Source organism: Pagrus major, chromosome 9 (assembly GCF_040436345.1).
Source record: "Pagrus major chromosome 9, Pma_NU_1.0".
NCBI lineage: Eukaryota > Metazoa > Chordata > Actinopteri > Spariformes > Sparidae > Pagrus > Pagrus major.
Window position 1 is genome coordinate 21,085,302 of NC_133223.1, and position 21,478 is coordinate 21,106,779.

General features: G+C 41.7%; 1 protein-coding gene across 1 annotated transcript; it reads left to right on the forward strand.

The window, feature by feature from the left end:
* The first annotated feature begins 209 nt into the window (after window positions 1-209).
* ptprna (protein tyrosine phosphatase receptor type Na) lies at window positions 210-21,324 on the forward strand. The gene is made up of 24 exons (XM_073473895.1): window positions 210-427; window positions 3,822-3,872; window positions 8,116-8,226; window positions 8,679-8,796; window positions 8,928-9,075; window positions 9,211-9,418; window positions 9,551-9,748; window positions 9,893-10,018; window positions 10,524-10,558; window positions 10,642-10,913; window positions 11,005-11,091; window positions 11,187-11,266; window positions 11,418-11,482; window positions 13,964-14,173; window positions 14,624-14,884; window positions 14,978-15,125; window positions 15,996-16,069; window positions 16,504-16,581; window positions 16,784-16,903; window positions 18,003-18,169; window positions 18,989-19,042; window positions 19,204-19,268; window positions 20,096-20,169; window positions 20,301-21,324. Exons 1-24 carry the CDS (start codon window positions 352-354, stop codon window positions 20,370-20,372), a joined length of 2,898 nt encoding a protein of 965 aa, XP_073329996.1. The 5' UTR covers window positions 210-351; the 3' UTR covers window positions 20,373-21,324.
* Window positions 21,325-21,478: the final 154 nt, after the last annotated feature.

The window sequence follows — 21,478 nt, forward strand, 5'->3', positions numbered from 1 at the left end:
AGTCGTGTTTTATCAACCTACTTTAGATAAAACCACGCCCACGTCCACCTCCACCTCTTCCTCCTCCTCCTCCTCCTCCTCATCATCATCCCGCACGCCCCGCCCTTTTCCCCCCCGTGAGGAATGAGTTCTTTCAGCCCATTTATTTATATTTCTCCGTCACATGGGCTCTGTGGGTGCAGTGTGTGAGCTGTCGACACCGGCTGCGGCTCGTGTGAACATTATGGGGATTTAAAAGAGGCAGCGAGGCAACAACAACAACAACTCAAAAAAAAAAAAAAAAAGGGGGGGACTCCGCATCTTTCTGTCTGCGTCTCCTCCTCTGCTGCTGCTGCGAGGCATCAGAGGATCATGCAACACCTAAAGCCATGGCGAGCTCTGCTGCTTCTGACCGTGCTGTGGCAGCCAGGGATGTCAGACAAATACGGTAGGATGATGATGATAGTGATGATGATGATGATGATGAAAGCAGAAATATTGCTGATATATTCCCACAGGTACATGATGTGTCTGCAGCCTGTGACTTTATGGCGACCTAATCCAGCTGTAGGACACTTTACCCCCCCTGTGGCATCGCTACCAATGTCCTGAGACTTACATTTAGACACATCTGTATGAGGAGTCTTTTTTGCAGCAGAGATGATGAATGTAGAGTCTAATGAGATGTAACCGAGGCGGGGGGGGAGAGATGCAGGGTGCAAAGAGTGAAAGGGCAAATAAAAACTGAATCTAGCCAGTTGTTGTATGTCTTCTTCCTCCTGGGGCATTTTGAGGAATCGTGACCCACATCATGCCACCGACACTCCTCGTGCCATTAGTGATATTATAGCAATTATTTGGAGTATTTTCTATTGAGGAGGGAGAAGAGAAAGTAAGTACAGAGCAGAATCAAACATGAAGCAAGAGACCCCCCAAAAAAAGTCATACGACAGCAAAAACTGACTCGAGTAACCAGAAGACTGCATTTATTAATGAGAGATGTGTTGTAGGTTGTTTAACGTCTGTATCAAATAATAACAACAAAAAACAAGTTGAATTTAGTATTTTTCTACATCTTTTCACTGTCAGTGACGGCAGGAATGGCTGCCACATCAGCAATAGTAGCTGTTATGTTAATATTACTAACAACGGCAGCAGCAGTAGTATTTCATATCGATTAATGCTAAAGATAAAGTGATGTCATTCATTTTCTATTTGTAGATTGATGTATTGTACAGGCGCAATTAGTAATCGAAGCAAAGATGCAACAAGTGAATTCTTACGTCGCCTGTTCGGATGTGGTTCTGTTGCTGGTTTCCCCGAGGTTTTGCTTTACAGACAAACATTTTTAGACAACCTGCTCGTCTGACATGTGTAGGTGGAGATTTGTGAAGCAGGGAGTGAATTCAATGAGTGATTCAGACAGAGAATGGAAAAAAGGCCAAATGTTATTCTCTCGCTCAGTTTCTCTGACGCTTTTGTGCTGTCAGAAGAATGCCCCTGTTACTTCTCCTGCTCCCTGTAGATATATATATATATGAGTCAATTTGAATAATTTGAGGCATATTTTATGACTGTAGTTTTATCGTGTTAGTGGAAACAACCAGATGCGATGCATCAAGCAGCTGAGAAACGATTGTTTGTGGTTTATTAGTGGACATACAGACAGCTACATCGTGATAACAAGGGATGTAAACGTTCAATATTTCAAATAACTTTCAAAATGTGTTGCCACATTGTTGAAACTCTCATTGTGAACACTGGAAGCATAATATACTTGCAATGTATCACAAAAATACACAAAAACAAGCTGAATAGAACATAAAATGCTCATTTTCTCTACAGTTCGCCATTAAAAATAACACATCACTGAGAAAACCTTTGAGAAATTAAGTTAAAAAATCCAACAAAACAATGAGCAATAGACGGCTCAGCTGGAAGCCGTTCTGCAAGTGGTTTCAGCACCATGGAGAGAAACCACCGTTGCTTCCCTTTGTCCATTCATCCTCTCACGCCTCTTTGTTTCCGTCTCTCTTCTTTCACACACGCGTCCATCCATCCGTTCATTTGATTAGACATCCATCCATATGTCCCACTGTCCATCCTCTCACACGGTGCGATGTACGCGTTAAAGATGCTGTCTCTGCAGCCAGCTGTTACCCTCACGGTGGATATCCTGTTGCTATGACGGTTTCCATAAATTTGCTCATCAGTGTCATAAAATTCATCGGAACAGTACATGTTGTTTACATTTTGAATTAAGATAATTATTCTGTTTAACAATTAAAGGGACAATTAATAATACAAACCCCATTCACTCCACTCCTTTCCATGACTGAATAAACAAGCTGTTTTCAGAGGAAAATAAGGTCCCCAGAACACTGTTTGAAGCTAGAAAGGTGGCAGGGTCCGCCACATATAAAGTAAAACAGCATGAAATTGTGTTGTCCTTTAAGGTCAGTTTTTTTATTCAGTCATGAAAACAAAGAGAGTTTGTTTATTTAGTTTGTTTACGGGTAATAAAGAGTCAATGAAGATATTTCTCTTCTGATTAAAATTTCAAAACTACAGAGTGCACCTTTTTTTGTTTCTGCCAGTCTAAAAACATGCATGGTTGTAACATCAACTTCCTCAATCAGTGTTGCAATTAAAAAAGAAAAATTAAAATGAGATTGAGAAATATAAACAATTCAAACCCTGGTAAATAAACCAAAAAAAAATGTTTTTGTCATTTCTTCCTTTGTTTTAGCTCCATGTTGCTAATGATGGTCCAGCACTACCGGATGTCCTTCCCTGGACAACCAATCAGTGTTTGTTGGCCAGGACTGGCATTTACGAGATTCACCTTGAGATTTCTTGTCCCCATTACTCATCAAAATATACTCTCAGGTTTCAAAGTAATAAGTTTGAGAAGTCAGGAAAGAAACACAAGGTACACACTCTCCCTGTGTGCGCGATGTGTGTGTTTCTCTTCTAACAGAGTCGAGGTGAGTCACTGAAACTGCTGTGAGCAACTGCGTCACGTCAATCTTCTCTGACCAAGTTTGTTTCGCTCAGTTCACACCTGCATTCATTCTGCTAACCTTCTCACCTGTCAACTGGGTCACATCTGTCTCTTCCTCACACCTACATGGACCAACAAACAAATGTCATACCATGTATGCACTTCTTGGTTTTGTCTCTGGGATGTGCAAATGGAGAGGAAAAGTGATTTTTTTTTCTCTGGGAAGTAGGGAAAAGAGGCTCAGGCTGTGACGTGTAACACATATTCTGCTATCTGACAGCAGCCACCTGCTCCTTCCCACATTGCTCCAAGGCCTTACTCACCACCCTAAAATAAAAAGCAGTGAAGCGGCTAGAATGAGAAGGAGTGAACAAAAATACTAATGACAGCAGTGTATTCGTGCCCCCTGTTTAATTACAAGTTTTATTCTCTTCCCAGTGAATCACATCTACAAAATGTTGGCCAACGTTGTATTTTCAGAAGGTTTTTTTCAAAATAAGATGATTTTAAGTGTCGTGGTTTTTTCAGAAGTTCCAGGTTTCACACAATTTAATGACACAGCTTGGGGTGAGGGGGCTTTTAAAGCGTCCTCGTGTGATTATATAAAAGTCGTTACAAATGATAAGAGCAGCGTAGGTTGGCTTCGACAATGGCTGCTTTTAAATATAAAAGTAATGTGTTCTTGTTATGACTGTGCGGTACATTTTACACCAATTACAATGAGCGAGCCAAGGCCAATCTCACTTTGTTGTGTTCTCGTCGGCGGCATGGAAATCGCCGTGAAAGATTTCACTCTGAGTACCTGTTAGTGAGTCCTCTCTTTGTCTTTCTACCTCAGGCTGCCTGTTTGAGAGAAAACTGTGCACGAGGGATCAGTTCTGCTCAGATGGTGAGTACAAAACACACACAGAAAGCACACAAAAACACGCACACAACCAAACAAAATCCCTCTTTTGAACTTGAGCATTAAACTTTTAAGACAGGCTACTTCTCTCAACCCTTACTGCACTTTTACACCACATTGAATTATTAACCCTGCATCTGGACACACGTACACTATATGCCACTGGCAGCGTGCCGACACAAACCCTGCGTATGAAAACACACAAACACAAGTCAAGGATTTTTCCTCCCTCGGCCCCATGTGCCTGTCTCCCTCCGTCACCTGCCCCTCTCCCTTTTTTCCTCGTCTTCTTTATCTAAGCCCCTCCTCCGCCCTGCTGTCTCCATGGCAACACTGACATCACTGTGAGGTCGACACCCCCACAGTTGTTGTGCTAATACAGCGATGAGTCACTGACACACACTTACGCACTTCTCTGTGGAAATTGCACTTACGCACGGCCATTGGAGAGAATACAAAATGGATCGGCGCATACTTGTACCGGGCTGGAGTGATGCACATATGTGGTTCTGAGGACCGAACACCAGAGATCAATACTTGGTGTAATGACTACTCAAAGGTTTTTTTTTAGTCTGATTGGCTGAAATGAGATTTTTGCCTCTCTGATTTCTTTGTCTCCTCAAGAACCTAAAATGCAAAACAAGCTGTAAACAATCAGTGTGTTCCGTTTGTTAGACACCAACAAATACTAATTGACCTAATTTCTTGGCTTGTGGGAGGAAAATATACACAGTCCACAGAGAGAGAGCGTAACAGCCACAGCCTCTGTAGACACACAGGTCTCCTGGTGACTAACACATAAAGAATAACTGTGTTGAGTTTAGATGAAGAGGTTGCAGAGGTGTTGGACTGCATGAGGCAACCAGGATGGACAGCACAATGAATAGAACACATTCAGGCTGACGCATCTTATGTGTTATTGTCAGTATAGTCCCTTTCAATACCATACAATGCATCAGTGTAAAATGTCTGTAAACTGATGCTTTCGCTCACTGGATGACGCTCGGCGTCAGAGCTGTTATGAAATATTCAAATGCTGGTCGCTTTTTTCCTTGATTATCTAAAATAACCCTTTCATAAAAAGCCTACAGGTATTAATTTTAAGGTGTAATATGATATAATTTATAAATATATATATATATATATATATATACATATACATATATATATATATATATATATATATATATATATATATATATATATATATATATAATTGAAAACATTTAAAAATTAACATAAATGTATCAACAGAATGTGACAAAAGTTTGTTGACGTTATGTAATCTGTGCACCTTTGACTTTTTGTAGTCTTGTGGTACAGCACAGCACAGAAAACATTGTTTCAACCTCATCGCCAGAATCAACAAAAAACAAAAGTTCAGCTTAGATCTTTAAATTAAACAAAATGAATTGAATCAGCAAAGTAATGTGTCATTTCTGCTTCTGCAACACGAATGACAGGCGTCAGCCTGTTTTACAGCATCTTGTAAGGTTTTTTGCAAGACAGTGGTGCATCCACAATCGGCCTTCATGTCTAATAATGTGTGCTCACTGCACTGCTTAGCCTTCTATCTCTGCTGCAAGTTCCCCAGACTTACAGGCTCCTTGTAGTAAAAGTCCTCTCCTTTCTGCTGGCCTGCTGCCATGAGCGATAGTGAAGATCGATTGTGTCCTGCGTGCCTCAGTGTGGAATGCGCGGCATCTTTTCAGGTGCTTGCAGCAGTTGTTTATCTGTGTCCGTGACAGGATGTGTGGATGACCCTGCACCAGGCAGATTAGAGGTTTTGCAGGTTGTCGCAACGGACATGTTGAAACTTTACATTTCTTTATGTTGCAACTTTATGTTTCTTTTGGTTCAATTGTCTATTGTATGTTGGGATAATGCTGCGCTTATGGCACCAAAATCGCTTGGTTTGGGGAGGAAAACATCATGTTTTGGCTTAAAACACCTGCTTTGGTCACCGCAAACGCTCCAAAATCCAGTTGTTTCATACTTATAATTGTTGAATCACAGTCTCAAACTGCAGTCACTGTCTCGGAAGCCTTCTCGCCTGTAACTCCTATCCTGACGCCTGCCCTGCATTTGGTAGGAATAGTGGTGTGCAGGTGTTGGACACAGGGCTCCTCTGTCGAAGATAGTCAGAGGTGGAGGTTTTTGTTGCCAGCCTGTTTCTGGCACTGTGTCAGGTCAATCGGCCTCCGCTGGTTTAACCTTATTCTTCTCCAGGAAGATGAGTTTGTGCTCATGTTGATGTTGTCATTGCAGGAACCTCCCCTGAACCTCCAGTCTGTCCATCAGAACAATGAGCTGCTCTTTAAGCTGGATACCAGGTATCAGCTCACGAGGGTTAGGTTCAGTTGGCCTGCTGTGACTGTGATTTTAGAAGACTAGATCATCAGAGGACTTATACATGAGTTCAAATAGCTGTTATTTCAACAATATTTAATTCAAAACTAAGACAGAAGCAACATTATAAATGAAATTGTAGCCTGTAAGTCAGTGAAACCAAAAGGGCAGGTGATGATCGAGAGAGAGAACGAGACTGAGCGAGGAATCAGCCCAATCTGAGCCAACAATTGTACTTTTTATTTTTGTCAATTTCCAAGATTTCCTTGTCCAACGCTGAACGCCACTGTAGGTTCCCCGCACAGAAATGACATCCACAAAAATAACCCCAGCTGTAACTCTAGAAATAGTCCCAATCCAATCAAGCCGTGCAGTTTGCTGCCTTCCCTGCATTCATCTTCCATTCCTCCTCCTCGTCCTCATCCTCATGTCCCCGCTCTCTCTCTCTGTCATCAGTCAGCTCACCACCAGGAATAAGAGCTACTGTATCAGTCGTCCCTATCATCTCTATCAGTGCAATTCACTGCCCAGATACAATATCCTCTGTCATATCATATCATCAGCATCGGTCATTTGATTACGGGGAAATAAGTCGAAAAAAAGGTCTTATTCATCGTGGGGGGGGGGGAGTTCCTAAAGTATATGTATCTCTCTGTATTTCTTGTCAAGGCTAAAAGGCTTAACTGAATTTGCACCCACCCACCCAGAGGGATTTAAAATATCATTCATAAAACAGTAAATAAATCATGAATCAGTACATTGAGCGGTAAAAAAAGATCTGTACTGTTTCCTATAGCATCTGTGGCTATATAAAGATATTAATCCTTACTAAATCTGTCAACAATTCACCTTTTCACTGCTCCAGGTTGGGTTGTGTGAGATTTAGCCAGTGTAGTGAAAGACTGTGGTGACTCATCAGTGCGCCAGATAATACACAGTCTGCTCTGCTGTATCTTTATTCCCATCACATCGCAGTCTGACAACCTTTTTCTCTCGAAAATATCCTCACTTTTTGGAGATGTCACAGCGAAAAAGACAGGCCTTATGGGTGCGTCCACACAATGACAGCTCTATAATAAAGTTTCAGATTGTTTAACATGCACAAATCTGTCTGAACACTTCAGTGCACTGATATAGGCCTGCAGCAAGACGCTTAGAATGATGCATCAGCTTGTTTTTGGGGTAAAGAACGGATGCATGAAATTGCGCGGGCTAATGTTACATTTCTTCACGTCCTGCACTGTAGAGGGTCAGAACATGGATTAGTTTATGATCATGATCCGAGATGCTATTATTATTTCTGTTGCCATGAGGCCGCCTGCAGGTTAGCAACTATTTCAAAGGAGAATTTTTGCAAAGCGCACACAGTGACGGCGGCAGAACCTCGTCAAAAGTAATGTGACAAGCAGTGTAACTGTGTGGGCTGTGTTTCAAAACTATGACTCACGGCTGTGAGCTTGTGCGGTGTGGGCTAACATAAGAACTAAGGGGATTATAAAGTACTGTACTGTGTCACAAGTTCAGCTTCATTTTAATACTGTATGTGTTGTGAAACTGAAAAATCAAAGGAAAGAAAGACTTCAATTGATGCCTTCTTACAGATGCTAAGCCTTTTTTCACAGCAGGCGTTTTGATTTGTCACAGCAGGAAAAGCACAGATGTCACCAATAACAACAATGGCACCGAGCCTGAACCATACCAGACCCTGACACCGGAGCAGCTGAACAGAATTCAGCCATTCTTTATTATTTACACCTGTGCTGTGTCAAGATTCTGCCTATTCTCTGGGCTGGGAGTCACTTTAAAATCTCATGAGACTCTCCTGGCAAAATAAGGGTTAAAAATTTTTACATGTCTTCTGTGTTTGTGTTCATTCCAGACGGGCTGTTCGGTCAGTGTCTCAGCTCCAAGCAGGACAGGGTCCAGTTCCAGGTGTCGGTTCCTGTCCTGAAGAGGATGCAGGAAGTCCTCAAACAGCTCATGCTACAAGGTGAGATAAATCATCACTAGCATTTCTTTATACATCTGAAACAGTTAGATTGAGTACCACATTGATTCTAAGTAGCCTTACTGTGACGATTTGGACGATATAGTCTCGTACAACTTGTTGGTAATACTTCATTTTACAGGCCTGCAAATTTCATAGTAAGGAGGTGGTAATTACCAAGTCACATATTTGAAATTTCTTTGAAATTACGCCCCAAATAACCACGATAATTACCTCAAAGTGACCACTACAGTATTTAGTCGTATTGAAGTTGTTGTGTTCATATACTCTAACATTGTGCTGACCTCAAGGACACTTTATGAATACAAGCAGAAATCCATTCATAATACGAGCACTTCAACTCCTGAGAGAAACAGTATTGACTTCAGACAATCTTCCTCTGTCTTGCACTAATTGCTGTGTGTGTGTGTGTGTGTGTGTGTGTGCACGTGCAGGTCTTTCCTGGCAAGATGACATCACACAGTACATTCTATCAAAGGAGCTGAAGAGAGTTCCCCACACCACCCAGCCCTCTAAGCCCAGCTCCTCTTCTTCCTCTTCTCATTCATCTCAGTAAGTACTCTCCAGTGACATTTAGTGAGAAATACACATGGACAGAGTCACATGCATCCATTCATTTCACCCTGAGGCACCATTTATTTCCGTCTGGACCTTTTCCTTTAACCTTCCCTCTGGGTTGCCAGGTCCAAACAGCACATCCCCCATCACCACAGTCCTAAATCGGGGTCCGCACCTCCTGGAGGCAACTATCTGGACTACATGATTGTTGAGCCTCCTCAGTCTCCACTACGCATGCAGACAGCCTCCATGGACCCGTACACATACCACCAGGTACACATAATTAAAAGATCATTTTAGCAGCGTCAAAAACACAAGCAGATATAAGGAATATGAAAAAATATACATAGAAAATTTCAGATGTCGCACACATGCACTAAATCAGCGACATATCTCTCCTTATTGCAGCATAGATATCAAGATGAAGTAGAGAGATCACTCATTGGGGCAGCAGGCGGTTACGTCCGCCCCTCTTCAAGGTCCCAGGCCAATCAGAGAGAGCGAGAGCGAGAGCGAGAGCGTGACAGGCAGCTGCTGCAGGAAGCTCTGTCTCTCTACCTGGCATCAGCACAGCCTTCTTATCGCCACCGAGGGCCAGCTTCCATGGCTCCGGCAGGTGAGCAGGACTATCAGATTTCCAGAACAAGAAATAATGATGTAGCACACAGGAAAACATGCTAAAAACACTGTTTGTAAGCTATTTCTAATCAAAGCTCTGTCCCATGATAACCTATGATGCTGTGAGCAGGTCTGCCTTATTATGAGGACTTGGAACTGGAGATACCAGTGGACTATGTGGAAGACTACACCCTAGAGGAGAGACTTGGTACCACTGGCAGACAACAACAGCAACAACAGCAACAACAACAACAACAACAACAACAACAACAGCTACAGAACAAAAAAGTAACTCAGGATTTCGGCACTCTGCCTGGAAATGGAAATGGTAAGACAAATGAATTTATCTAAATGTAATTGACATGATATATCCTAAATCATCAGATTGACACTATGAGCACACTTACAAAGTGTGCATATTCAGAACATTGGACGATGCAAAGGCCGTGCTAACTCTGCTATCCTGTGCTAGATGGCCTGCTTCAGAGGATGTCAGGTGTCCTGCAGAGATACGGAGTCGACCCCAGAGAGCTCAGTCAAGAGCAGCTCTACAAGCTAGCCCTCATTCTGCAGCTGCTGCAGGCCCAAGAAAAAGCAGGTACAGTCTTACACATGTTCCCCGTGTTCAGATTATTTGATCAAACGAAGCCAACCCTTCGTACTGAATCATGCTTTTATTAAGTGTAATGTAAGGTGGACATTTGTGTTTCAAATTGACAAATAAATAGTAATAATGAGTCCCTTGTTTAAACACAAAAGTGGGATTATGAAGCTACAGCATGAAGCTTTAACATCTATGTCTGTACATATGAAGAATAAGAGGTTAAAGGGACAGTTCACATTTAAAAAAAAAAAAATCCTCTTTTCTGTAGTTTTCTAGGTTGTTTTGGTGTGAGTTCCAGAGTTTTGCAGATACTGGCCTAAATATACATTTGAGAAACTCAACAGGAAAGTCCCTTTTCAGAAATCAAGATCATTCATAGACCTTCTTGTGAGCAGTTTCACTTGAGCAGAAAAATATTGTGTGAAGCAAATGATGCTAGAATTGAATTGTTTTACTGTAATATTTGCTTAAAAACATCAGTTCATCTGTCTTAACACAGATCCGAACGAGAAAGACCTCGTCACCCTTAAGGAGGTATGTCAGCATTCGATGTCAGCAGTGTTGGCAAGAATCATCCACTATTCATCACTGACAGCTCTTCCGTCATTTCCCTGTAGATGCAGCTGCTAAAAACAGACAGTGTGTCCCATAAGCCGGAGAAACCTGCCCCTGTTCCTGTTTCGGGCCCCCCCGCTGCCCCTCCCGCCCCCTCCTCCGTCTCGGCCCCAGCCACAGCTCCGGCCAAGAGCGCCAGCCATCCTCCTTCTGCATCCCAGGCTCCGCAGGCTGCTCCTGCTGCAGCCGGACTGGGCCTGAAGGAGCATGGATTGCCACTGGTGGAGGGCACAGGAGGCAAGGAGGAGTATGGGTACATCGTCACCAACCAGAGGTCAGCACTCGATCAAGGCCAAAGGCTGTCATGAAATCACTAAATGCTTTTTGCCGTTTACATGGAGGATAATGATGTTTTTCTTTGATAGTCCTCTGAGTTTGTATGACGGAGTGAAGCTGCTGGACCTGCTGGCTGACAAGATACACCTGACAACCAGTAGCTTCATAAACCTCAGGTACACCACCTCTTCGCGTGTCTGACAGTGTGCGAGAGAGAGTCGTACGTTTTCCTATTAGATTCTAAAGCGTCCCTGTGGCTTTGTGTTGCCAGTGTGGTGGGTCCTGCGCTGACGTTCCGTGTCCGCCAGAACGAGCACAACATGACGGCTGCAGAGGTGGCTGCTAAAGCTGGTGAGGCTCAAAAAACACACATTCACGCTGACACCTACCTACCCACACATTTAACATGAAGTGGAAAGTATGTGGGCGCGTTGCACCGTCTCTCTCACAGTTTTTTACTCAAATTTTGCCAAATGTTTGTTGTTTTTTTTCACCCCGACAGTATCTGAAAAGAACTTCCTGGAGTCAGAGACAGGCCTGAAGATCATACAGACTGGTGTGGGAGAGGTACTCGATACACACACACACACACACACACACGAACACACTCATTTCCTTTGTGACCCCTCCTATCAGTAACATATGGAGCAGTCGTCAAGGCAACAGAGATATAATCACTGCTGTGTATTCTTTGCCATTTTCATTTAAAACTGGCGTTTCACGGACAGATTATCCGACTCCCTGACAGTCTTGATTTCGCATTTTGGCCACCGACGTCTCTTTACTGAGTTTTTTATGGATCTTCCACTTGTAGGATTCCTATATGGCTTCATTATATATGTTCTGTGGTAAACATGTGGACAGAAACATGCAATCCTAAAAAACGTTACAAGTAAAATATATATTACAAGGATTAAACGTAGCTCTGAAAGCACTTTTAGTGACTGAACCTAATGTTTTTTTTTATCTTAATATCAGAATCAATTGATGTTTTTTTCCCCTGCTGGCTCCATCATCGAATACCATTAAAATAAGGTGTTGATGCAGAAAATTTGCTAAACTCCTTGTATGAAAAATGACAGATACAGCACAGATAAAGGCAATCCATCTGTCTCACCCACAGAGCTTGTTTTCCATCCACCACTACACTCTAATATTGTGCATGGGTGTTAGTCTCGGTGTGTAAGGCCCCTGTGCATGTGTGCCACCTGGAGGGCAGGTGGCCAGAACGAATCACCGTGGCGACACCTCATAACAACCAGCGTTTCACTTGTTGCCATGGTGCTTCGTCTTCCTCCACCTCCACCCACCCGCTGTGGCTCCCAGATCCCAGGTGCTATGGCAACAGTCACAAGTGTCATTAACCTCATTATTTTCTGTTCACACAAATAGCCTGAATCCCGGACTCAGCGTCGGTACCTGCATCTGGAATTTTCTGTTTAATGGATTAACACCCATTAAGGCAGAATATCAGGATAACACAGCGAATTAATTCAGTGTGTGTGTGTGTGTGCGTGGCACTGATGTGATCTGGGAGATGAGATAATGTTTTTTTCATCAGCAGTGCTTGTCAGTTCTGGTTAATTCGTTCAGAAAAGTCATATTTATCAGATATATTCAGTCAAGTTAAATAGAAAAAAAACCTGAGTGCAGGATTTGTACATTTGAAAAGTATTTACTATTTGATTAAAACAAAGCAACACACACCTAAAGAGAGAATTTAAAAAGAGAAGAAAATAAAAATAAGAAAAGTATCATGAATTAACGACTGAGAGAGTGAGGATACATATAAACTGTGGTGATACTAAAGGAAAAAGCATAAAAAGGAACACATGGCTATTGTAACTTCATCATACAAAGGTACCACAGAAAAAAACCCAGGCATGTCAAGGATGACAGAAACATGCAACAACATTATAGCCCTCCGGTTACAGAATATTCAAACTCATTATTTCTGGCAGCAAGCTTCAACACACAAATATTTCATGTGTGCACTCTTCAGTGGTTTCAAGTGATTTGTATTGTTGATGCATCCAGAGCCGGTTTCTTTTGCTTTGTAAATTGTGTTGATGGTGTAGCAGTATTGTGTTTTAAGTTAGGACAAAGAGAAAAACATTTTTTAAATGGGGCTCCACATGTTTTGGTTATTTTTCCACTTTTTCACAGCTGTTTACGGAAGCCTCTCCTGTGTTTATGACTTGAGAACATGGTGAAAAATAGATTTGCCAGGATAATCTTCCTGTCCTTAATTTTTTTTTTCCTTCTGTGAAAACAGGTGAGAAAAAAAAGTCAGGCTCATTTTTTTTAATTTTATTTATGTGTGAAACCAAGTGAAAAAAAAAAAATTCAGGAAAGTGAGTCATTTTTTTTTCACTCCATTTTTTTCCATCTGTGAAAATGTGAAAAAAAAATGTCATGTGTGAAACCGAGTGAAAAAGTATTTTTCGGGAGAAGAAACATTTTCTGTTTCACACATGGGAATAAAAAAGACAAAGAAAGGAAAATAAAAATACAATACAGGTACAAAAACAATACAAGTAGGCATGAGTGATGTTTCAAGTGAGCAGGAGTGTGGTGATTCAGTCTGTGTGTGTGTGCCTGTGGACATTACGATTGTAAGATGTGTGTTGAATTCTGTTCTGCGTAGTGAAAACTGTTTTAAAAGCTAGAAAAGAAGATGAAGAGGAGGTGGAGTGGCACTCAGCATGGATGAGTGGCGTGTAATGGATCATGGTTCACTGATCTCCATGGAGCCTCCGCTGTCACACCGCCTTGAATTCTGTCTTTAAAACTCAACATCAGCCTCTCACTGAGCACACCCTGCTGTCAAACACAGTTACATATAAAAAAAAGGGTGTTGTTAAAATGAAACGAGTGACCTTTGAATTCCAGCGGTGGGAGCAGATTCCCCGGGGTAGCTTAGATTGGGTTGACTGATCTCTGAAGGCAAGACATGTGTGTCAACAAATGGTCTCTGTGTGTTTTCTTTGTGTTCCCTCTCCTCTGTTCATATCTTACTCACCACTCTTTACGATCTCTGTTTCCCAGAGGACAGATGCGCGGGGTCTCCCTCAGGTAACCAGGGTTTCCGAGGGCTCCAGTGGGACTGTCATCACTCTTGTTTCCATGGCAGTCGTGGGTGGCGTGCTGGTATTGGCCATGGCCGTAGCTTGTCTCAGGCACTACACTCAGCAAGTGGCCAATGGCAAGCTTGGCTTGGGGCCGGAGGGAGGAGCGGAGACACACTTTGACTACCAGGTAAGAAAACATGAATAGATTTGAGACTGAGGAAAGGCCATTTTATATAATTTCCCAGAGGTTTTCTTTGTTTGTCTTCTTTGTTTTCACCTCGGTCTCAGAGTCTCAATGCTATAATGGATTGTAAGTTTAAGAAACCATATTGTGGATTGTCAAAACAGCAATAAATGTGCAAACTAACATTTGTTATCCCGATCATATAGGTCAAAAGAGAAATGAGTCGTTATCCGTATTATGTTTTGAATGTTAATGACATACAATGAGTATAAATTGCCCATACAAAAGGTGCGCTACAGTATGCAATTTTTTTTAGAAGCCTGTAACCAGATAGACCTCTTTACAGTAACTGATTATTGATCAATATTGATATTAATACATAGCTGCAGCCCTTTAATCATTTACTTACCTTTTTTAGCGTTCTGCATCTCCCTTTCCTTACCTTTCACTCAGGAGTTATGTCGGCAGCACATGGCGTCCAAATCCTCCCTGTGTCGTCAGGACTGTGTGGCTGGCGGGAGCATGGCGGGGTCCGCCATACCAACAGGTGCTGGCGGTCGAAGGGGTACGGACACGTCTCGCGTCAGCAGCGTTTCCTCCCAGTTCAGCGACGGTCCCCAGCACAGCCCGTCCTCCACCCACAGCTCCACCCCGTCCTGGAGCGAAGAGCCAGCCCAGTCCAACATGGACATCTCTACTGGTCACATGATACTGGTGAGAAAATGGACTTTTCTCGCTGTAAAAACATCACTTTCATTGTTTAGAAGATATTAACCTCCAGTGTTGTATTGGCATCTTTTCTCTCAGGCGTATATGGAGGACCACCTGCGTAATAAGGACCGTCTTCAGAAGGAGTGGGAAGCTTTGTGCTCCTACCAGGCTGATCCCAGTTCAGTGGCTGTTGCTCAAAGCCCGAGCAACATGGACAGAAACAGACACGCTGAGTCCCTCCCCTGTTAGTTAACCCAAAGTGTCACTCTGTCTGATTGTATCTGTCATGTATACAGTGGAGTACATTTATTTAAGTATTGTACTGTAAGAACAATTTTGGCATAGTTGAACTTTACTTGAGTATTTCAGTTTTATTCTGCTTTATACTTATACTACTCAAAGTTACTTGTTGCTTTTTACAAAAAAAATATGACATGATGCAGCTCTATAATACTGAGGAGCACACAAAGTCTCTTTAAACTCTTTAAAAGAAGCCATTCTGCATACACCAAGTAGTATACTAATAATTTTAAGATTTTAAATATTTTAGCTCGTACAACTTAAATGTAATAGTTTACTTTACTTGGTTATTTTGAGGTTATTTCCTGACTTTTTCAAAGTAGTCAACTTTTAAAATGCAGTGCAATAAGTACTCTTACTTTTGACACTTTAACTACGTTTTGCTGATAATGCTTTCATTTAACAGTCCAGTGTGTTGAATTTAGAAGCATCTATCAGCAGAAAGGTAGAAAGGTGCATAATTGTTTTCATTAATGTATAATTGCCTGAAAATAAGAATAATTGTTTTTTGTTGCCTCGAATGAGCTTTTTTAATCTATAGAGGGAGCAGGTCCTCGTCCTTTTCATGTTTTTAGCAGCCACTGTACGAGAGAGTGAGGCGAGGGGTATTCAGTTGGTTTCAACCTGCAACCTTGCCACCAGATGCCACTAAATCCTACAAACTTGACCTTTAACTAAAGGGACGACTTACTTCCTCCATTGCTGCATACACATATCAGTCATCAATCGAAAAAGACTTCCAAGTGCATATTATGTGGTGAATGGTGGTTAATTCATTCAGTGAATCACTGTTGACATCTGTTGTCTTTGGCAGATGATCACTCTCGGGTGAAGCTGAAGGCTGAAGTAAACTCCAGTAAACAAGACTACATCAACGCCAGCGTCATTGTAAGAATCCCTCTAATCTTCCAATCTAAAACATTTACACTATTTGATAATATTTATAATCAGTGTTTTTTTTAACATTGTGGTAAGAAATTAACTATTTGTTACAACAGAAGGAAATACAAATTTGTGGACTGTGAATATTGTAGCTATTTAGGTTTTCCTGTCTTTCAGCCTGCCATACCTGTGCTCAACCCTTCCTCTTTATCAGAATACACCTGACTGAAGTTTAATATTTAGCTTTCAGTCCATTTACTGTTATATAGCACGGTTAGCATTCCTCCACGTCTTGTGTTACTATGTGGAGGGCAAAGAAATACAAACAAACAGTACTGAGATCTTTAAGCTAGTGTCTCATACATTTATACCCATATTACTGACTCATATCTGTTTGAGAAAAAAAATCTGCTCTTTCTCTTTTCCTTTTCATCCCATAGTCTGATCATGACCCTCGCCAGCCAGCTTACATCGCCACACAGGGACCACTCGCTCACACTGTCGCTGATTTCTGGCAGGTCGGTACAAGCTTCCCTCTGCTGTTTCTGCTTTTCTCCCTCCTTCTTTTTCTGTCCCAATGCAGTGGGTTGACTTGCTGTTTTTTCACGACGAATTAAAATGATGTAGGCCAGTGGACCGTTCAGTCCACCTGCAGGAAAATCTGCCTTGTTACATACAGGTGTCACGGATTTATTTAAACGTGTTCTCTGTAACCGACAGATGGTGTGGGAGAACGGCTGCACGGTGATCGTGATGATGACAGCTCTGGTGGAAGATGGAGAGAAACAGTGCGAGCGTTACTGGCCTGACGAGGGCTCTTCACTCTACCACATCTATGAGGTTAATTTCCTGTTGCAACTCATAAACACGAATTTCACAGATGGCACTGTGTATTTTATGGTGCAGTAGGTAAAGCATCCCTGCATTGTACCTGCTGTAAGGGTTATATGTTGTAAGAATAATCCAAGATAAATCTAAGAATTTAAAACAGTCTGAATTGAGTACAGATTCCTCTATATGACGGACATACGCTTAGAAACCATCATCCTGTTTTATTTCGTAAGTTCTCTCCTCATGTGTCATGTTTTGCTGTACACTTCCTGTCTCTGTTTTTTTCTTCCTTTTTTCCCGTTTGTTCCTCATGGTTTGTTCTTTGTTTTGTATTCTGTGTTTTTTTCTTGGATTCTCTTTTGCCTGCTTTTTTGTCGCCAGCCCTTTTTTCCCCTGCAATTTGAATTCAGGATTCTGGCTTTGTAAATAAAGCACGCCTTTTGTTTTTTTAACCTGCCTGCCTCTGTGTCTGCAAACCTTAACAGTTAAAAGGAGGGACACATGAGGAGAGAACTTCCAAAATAAACCAAGAACCAGCTGAACAAAAAACCCAACCATAACAGATCTTTAGACACAAGGTGGTGGTGCCACGACTCGATGAATCATATTCCTAATTTAAGGAGAAAAGAAACAGAAAATACAGAATTTACATGTATTAATTGTGACTTAGTCCACATAAAATATTGGCCAGGCATTATTCCATTTAAATAATCGCAAGATAACAGCCTTCATATCTTTTACCTTATTCACCAAAGCCTTCGTGCATAACATCAGAACTGGCCATGAATGCATCTCAGTTGCATACCAGCAGCTGCTTGAGGTGTATTAACATTTTTTTATACTGTATATACACTCAATACTGTGTTACAACGCTGATGGTTTGTCTCCCCCTGGTGCCAAACCAGAGTTACTTATTGATGTGTTTCTGTGTGAGCTACAATCCCTTTTTAGTTATGTTTTTGGGAGTAATTTGTGAGATATGTATCATGTTTTTAGATGAACGTTTGCCTGATTCCTGGTTGAAACAATGCATCATTAAACCACATACAGGTTACAAAATGACGGTGCTGACAATCCCTCCTCTGTCTGTCCCACTTGTGTTGATAAGGTGAACCTGGTGTCAGAGCACATCTGGTGTAAGGACTTCCTGGTGCGCAGCTTCTACCTGAAAAATGTCCAGACGCAGGAGACCAGAACCTTGACGCAGTTCCACCTGCTGAGCTGGCCGGCTGACGGCATCCCCACCTCCACCCGACCGCTGCTCGACTTCCGCAGGTAAGGAACTACACGATTACTCAAACACGCACACACGGACATGTTCTTGGATTCAACAGGTGTCATAGGATTCAGTTATTTTCAGTGACAAACAGGTGTTCAGGACGCAGTGGGTGTAATGTTGCGGTGACTCAGTGGGTTTGATTCCGCCAGATCTCGTTCATCGCATCCATCTTTTTTCATGTTTCCCATCGTCCCCCGTCATTCTGCATGTTGTGAAATCAAACAAGACCCCTCTGCCGCACATTTCATACCCTGTCCATCATCTCAGCTCTCTCTCTCTCCCTCTCTCCCAGTGTGCAGGTTGACAGGTTTGTATTTTTTAACATCTCCCAGTGTCATTTTTGTGGTTTGCAGCTAGTACTCTGGCTCCAGTTGCATAGTCACAAAAATGAGCATTGGCAGGTGTGACTGGCGACTGCAAGAGGGACAGTGAATCTGTGGCTTCCTCTTCACCTATTCTTTCCTGTTTTACCATCACACTGTCATCCATGACCTCATGCAGTTACTATTTTATCCTGTACTGAAATTCTTTACCTCATTCCTTATCTCACAGTTTTCGTGTGTCATTAACATATACGTCTTTCCATCCTTTATTCTTCCTACTTGGTCACTGCTTTCTTCCCGTTGCCTTTAATTTATCCACTTCGTTCCTGAACCTCCATTTAAGACATAATTAGTTGTGTTTCATTCATAGCATATGTGAACAAGGTTGGTTGCGATGACAAAGGTTGTCATAAAGCCTTTACAATAAAGCCTGTTTTTTTCTGTTCTTTGTTCTCCTTTCTTTCTCTGCTGTCTCGTGTTCCTGCTTTTCAGGAAGGTGAATAAATGCTACAGAGGCCGTTCCTGCCCAATCATCGTTCACTGCGGGTGAATTTCTTTTTTTTTTTATATCTTATGAATGTCAGATTTCTGTGAAACACCAGAATGTATTAACATATACTATGACTTTATTGACTAATATATGTTTGGAAAGCAGATTGAGCTAAAACACAGTCACAGTTTCCTTTTTATATCTGTCACTCTCACAGTGATGGCACTGGCAGGACTGGCACGTACATCCTTATTGACATGGTGCTGAATCGCATGGCCAAGGGTGAGTCACACACACACACACACACACACACACACACACACACACACACACTGTACTTTACTTGTGCTTTTCAGACACTTTCTGATTTTTGCTCAAGTAATATTGGTATGGGTGAGTTTCACTTTTACCAAAGTAATATTTTAACATGGTATCTTTGCTTTAACGACGAAAAAGTATGACTTTTAGGTTCTTTTTACAACCCTACTCCAATGTATACATAGTGTTAAATTCTGACTTAAATGTTTCGGCATGTAGCCCATCCCAGGTGAGCAAAAAGAGGCAATGGAACATTTTGTACAGCCTTGTTTGCTCATATGGGCTCATTGTGTACACTAATGTGTTACCCATCGTGGACAGCAGAGGGGGCTATAATCACAATGTGGTTCAATAATTTAGCTTGAACTGAAATTTTGCTTAAACGCTAAAATATGCTGAAGTTCATGAATCACTGAAAGGGCGGTTTCACAAAGTAGCACTGATATAAAGTATAATAAACATACTTAACAGTTTTTGGCTCTTTTGACTTCATTTCTCTTTACAAGTACAATAACTCAATGAGTAGGAGCTTCTTTGCATTCCTGGCAAATGCTAACATTTCACAGAGCAAGATATAAGAAGCTAAAGAAACCCAATCAACACCTCTCAAAGTAAATGTAGGGGGTAAAAAATGGAAATGTTCCATTTGTATTTTTATATTTACATTTTTTTATCAGTTTATAATAAGTTAAACGTTTAAAGACTAGATTTTTGTCTTCTGTAGCCATAAAAACAGTTTCAGGAACTCTCCCAAACTGTGATAGTGATGCTCTTACTGTTCTTGTTGTTAGGAGTGAAGGAGATCGACATCGCTGCCTCACTGGAGCACATCAGAGACCAGAGACCCGGCTTGGTCCGCACCAAGGTACCACCAATCCGTTGTCTTTGAACTATTTGAGCACTTTAAAGGTGGACGTCCATTATAATCCAACCGTCTCCCTCACACTTTTCACATCCCCGTTCCCTCTCTTCTCTGCTTCCCTTCTCCCTGATCAGGACCAGTTTGAGTTTGCGCTGACAGCAGTAGCTGAGGAGGTGAACGCCATCTTGAAAGCCCTGCCACAGTGAGCTGAGGACAACAGGAGGACATGCACAAGCACACAGAGATAAACACTACAAAGCAGTCATGTATGTCTGGCCATCACTGTAAATAAGAATTTGCTCTGCCACACATGGAGCAGTTACTGCTCTTGTTTTCAGCATGCAGTATTTCACCATCTACTCATCTCCTGGGTTTTTAAAACTTTTTGGAAGTGCATCCAATGGTTTTTTGGCAGGGTGTAAATAAGAACGAAGATCAGATTTTTTTTTCACCAAACAAATTTGAATACCTCTATGAAGTTTCTACCTAATTAGAGATTTACAAAACTACAAAAAGGAGAGACTTGCATATACTGTGCCTGTGTGAATCCAGATGAAATTTCCCCTTTACCTTTTGCTTGAGTCTGACATTGTTATGTCATAATACTGAAGTGTAACATCGTTCATCTATCTGATCAACAAATGATCAACATCAACAGACAATTTACCAAAAATAGGTTTGTTTGATAAATCCCTTCCCAAACTAAGCAGATTGCAAAGACTTCCATCTTGCTGATATACACCAATGATTCAGTCCAGTTTAACCCCCTGAGTGTGGTGTCATGTGTCCACCAGAATACTGTATGCTACTGTCTGGCGTGTGTTGATTTACAGCAAGTTTTTATCCGTGAGGCTCGTCTTTGCCTTGACAACATGATTGTTTGCTTTCAGGCTCTGGTCCTTTTGTAACAGATGCTGTACACTGACCACAAAGTACACATCGCCTTCTCTCTCTCTCTCTCTCTGCACACAAAGTTAACTTTGGGTTCTTTCAATCGTCTTACTCAGTGTACGGCCTTGTGATTCATGTAAATAATCCACCCTGATGATTGTGTTTAATTCATGTAGCAGACAGATAGAAAATATCTATAAAAATGTATTTTTGACTTGACCTGAATAAATTTGTGACGTGATGCAGCAAAAAACTAAAAAACATAAAGGCTCAAGTGATTATTTTTTAAACTATCGTGTCATCTTACTTCTATCACATGTATAAATCCTGTTGCCTTCCATTAGCCAGCAGCTAACGTTAGCGTTTAACCACTTCCTAGCTAAGAATAGTGTTTGATAGTTACACGATACAACAGCAAAGG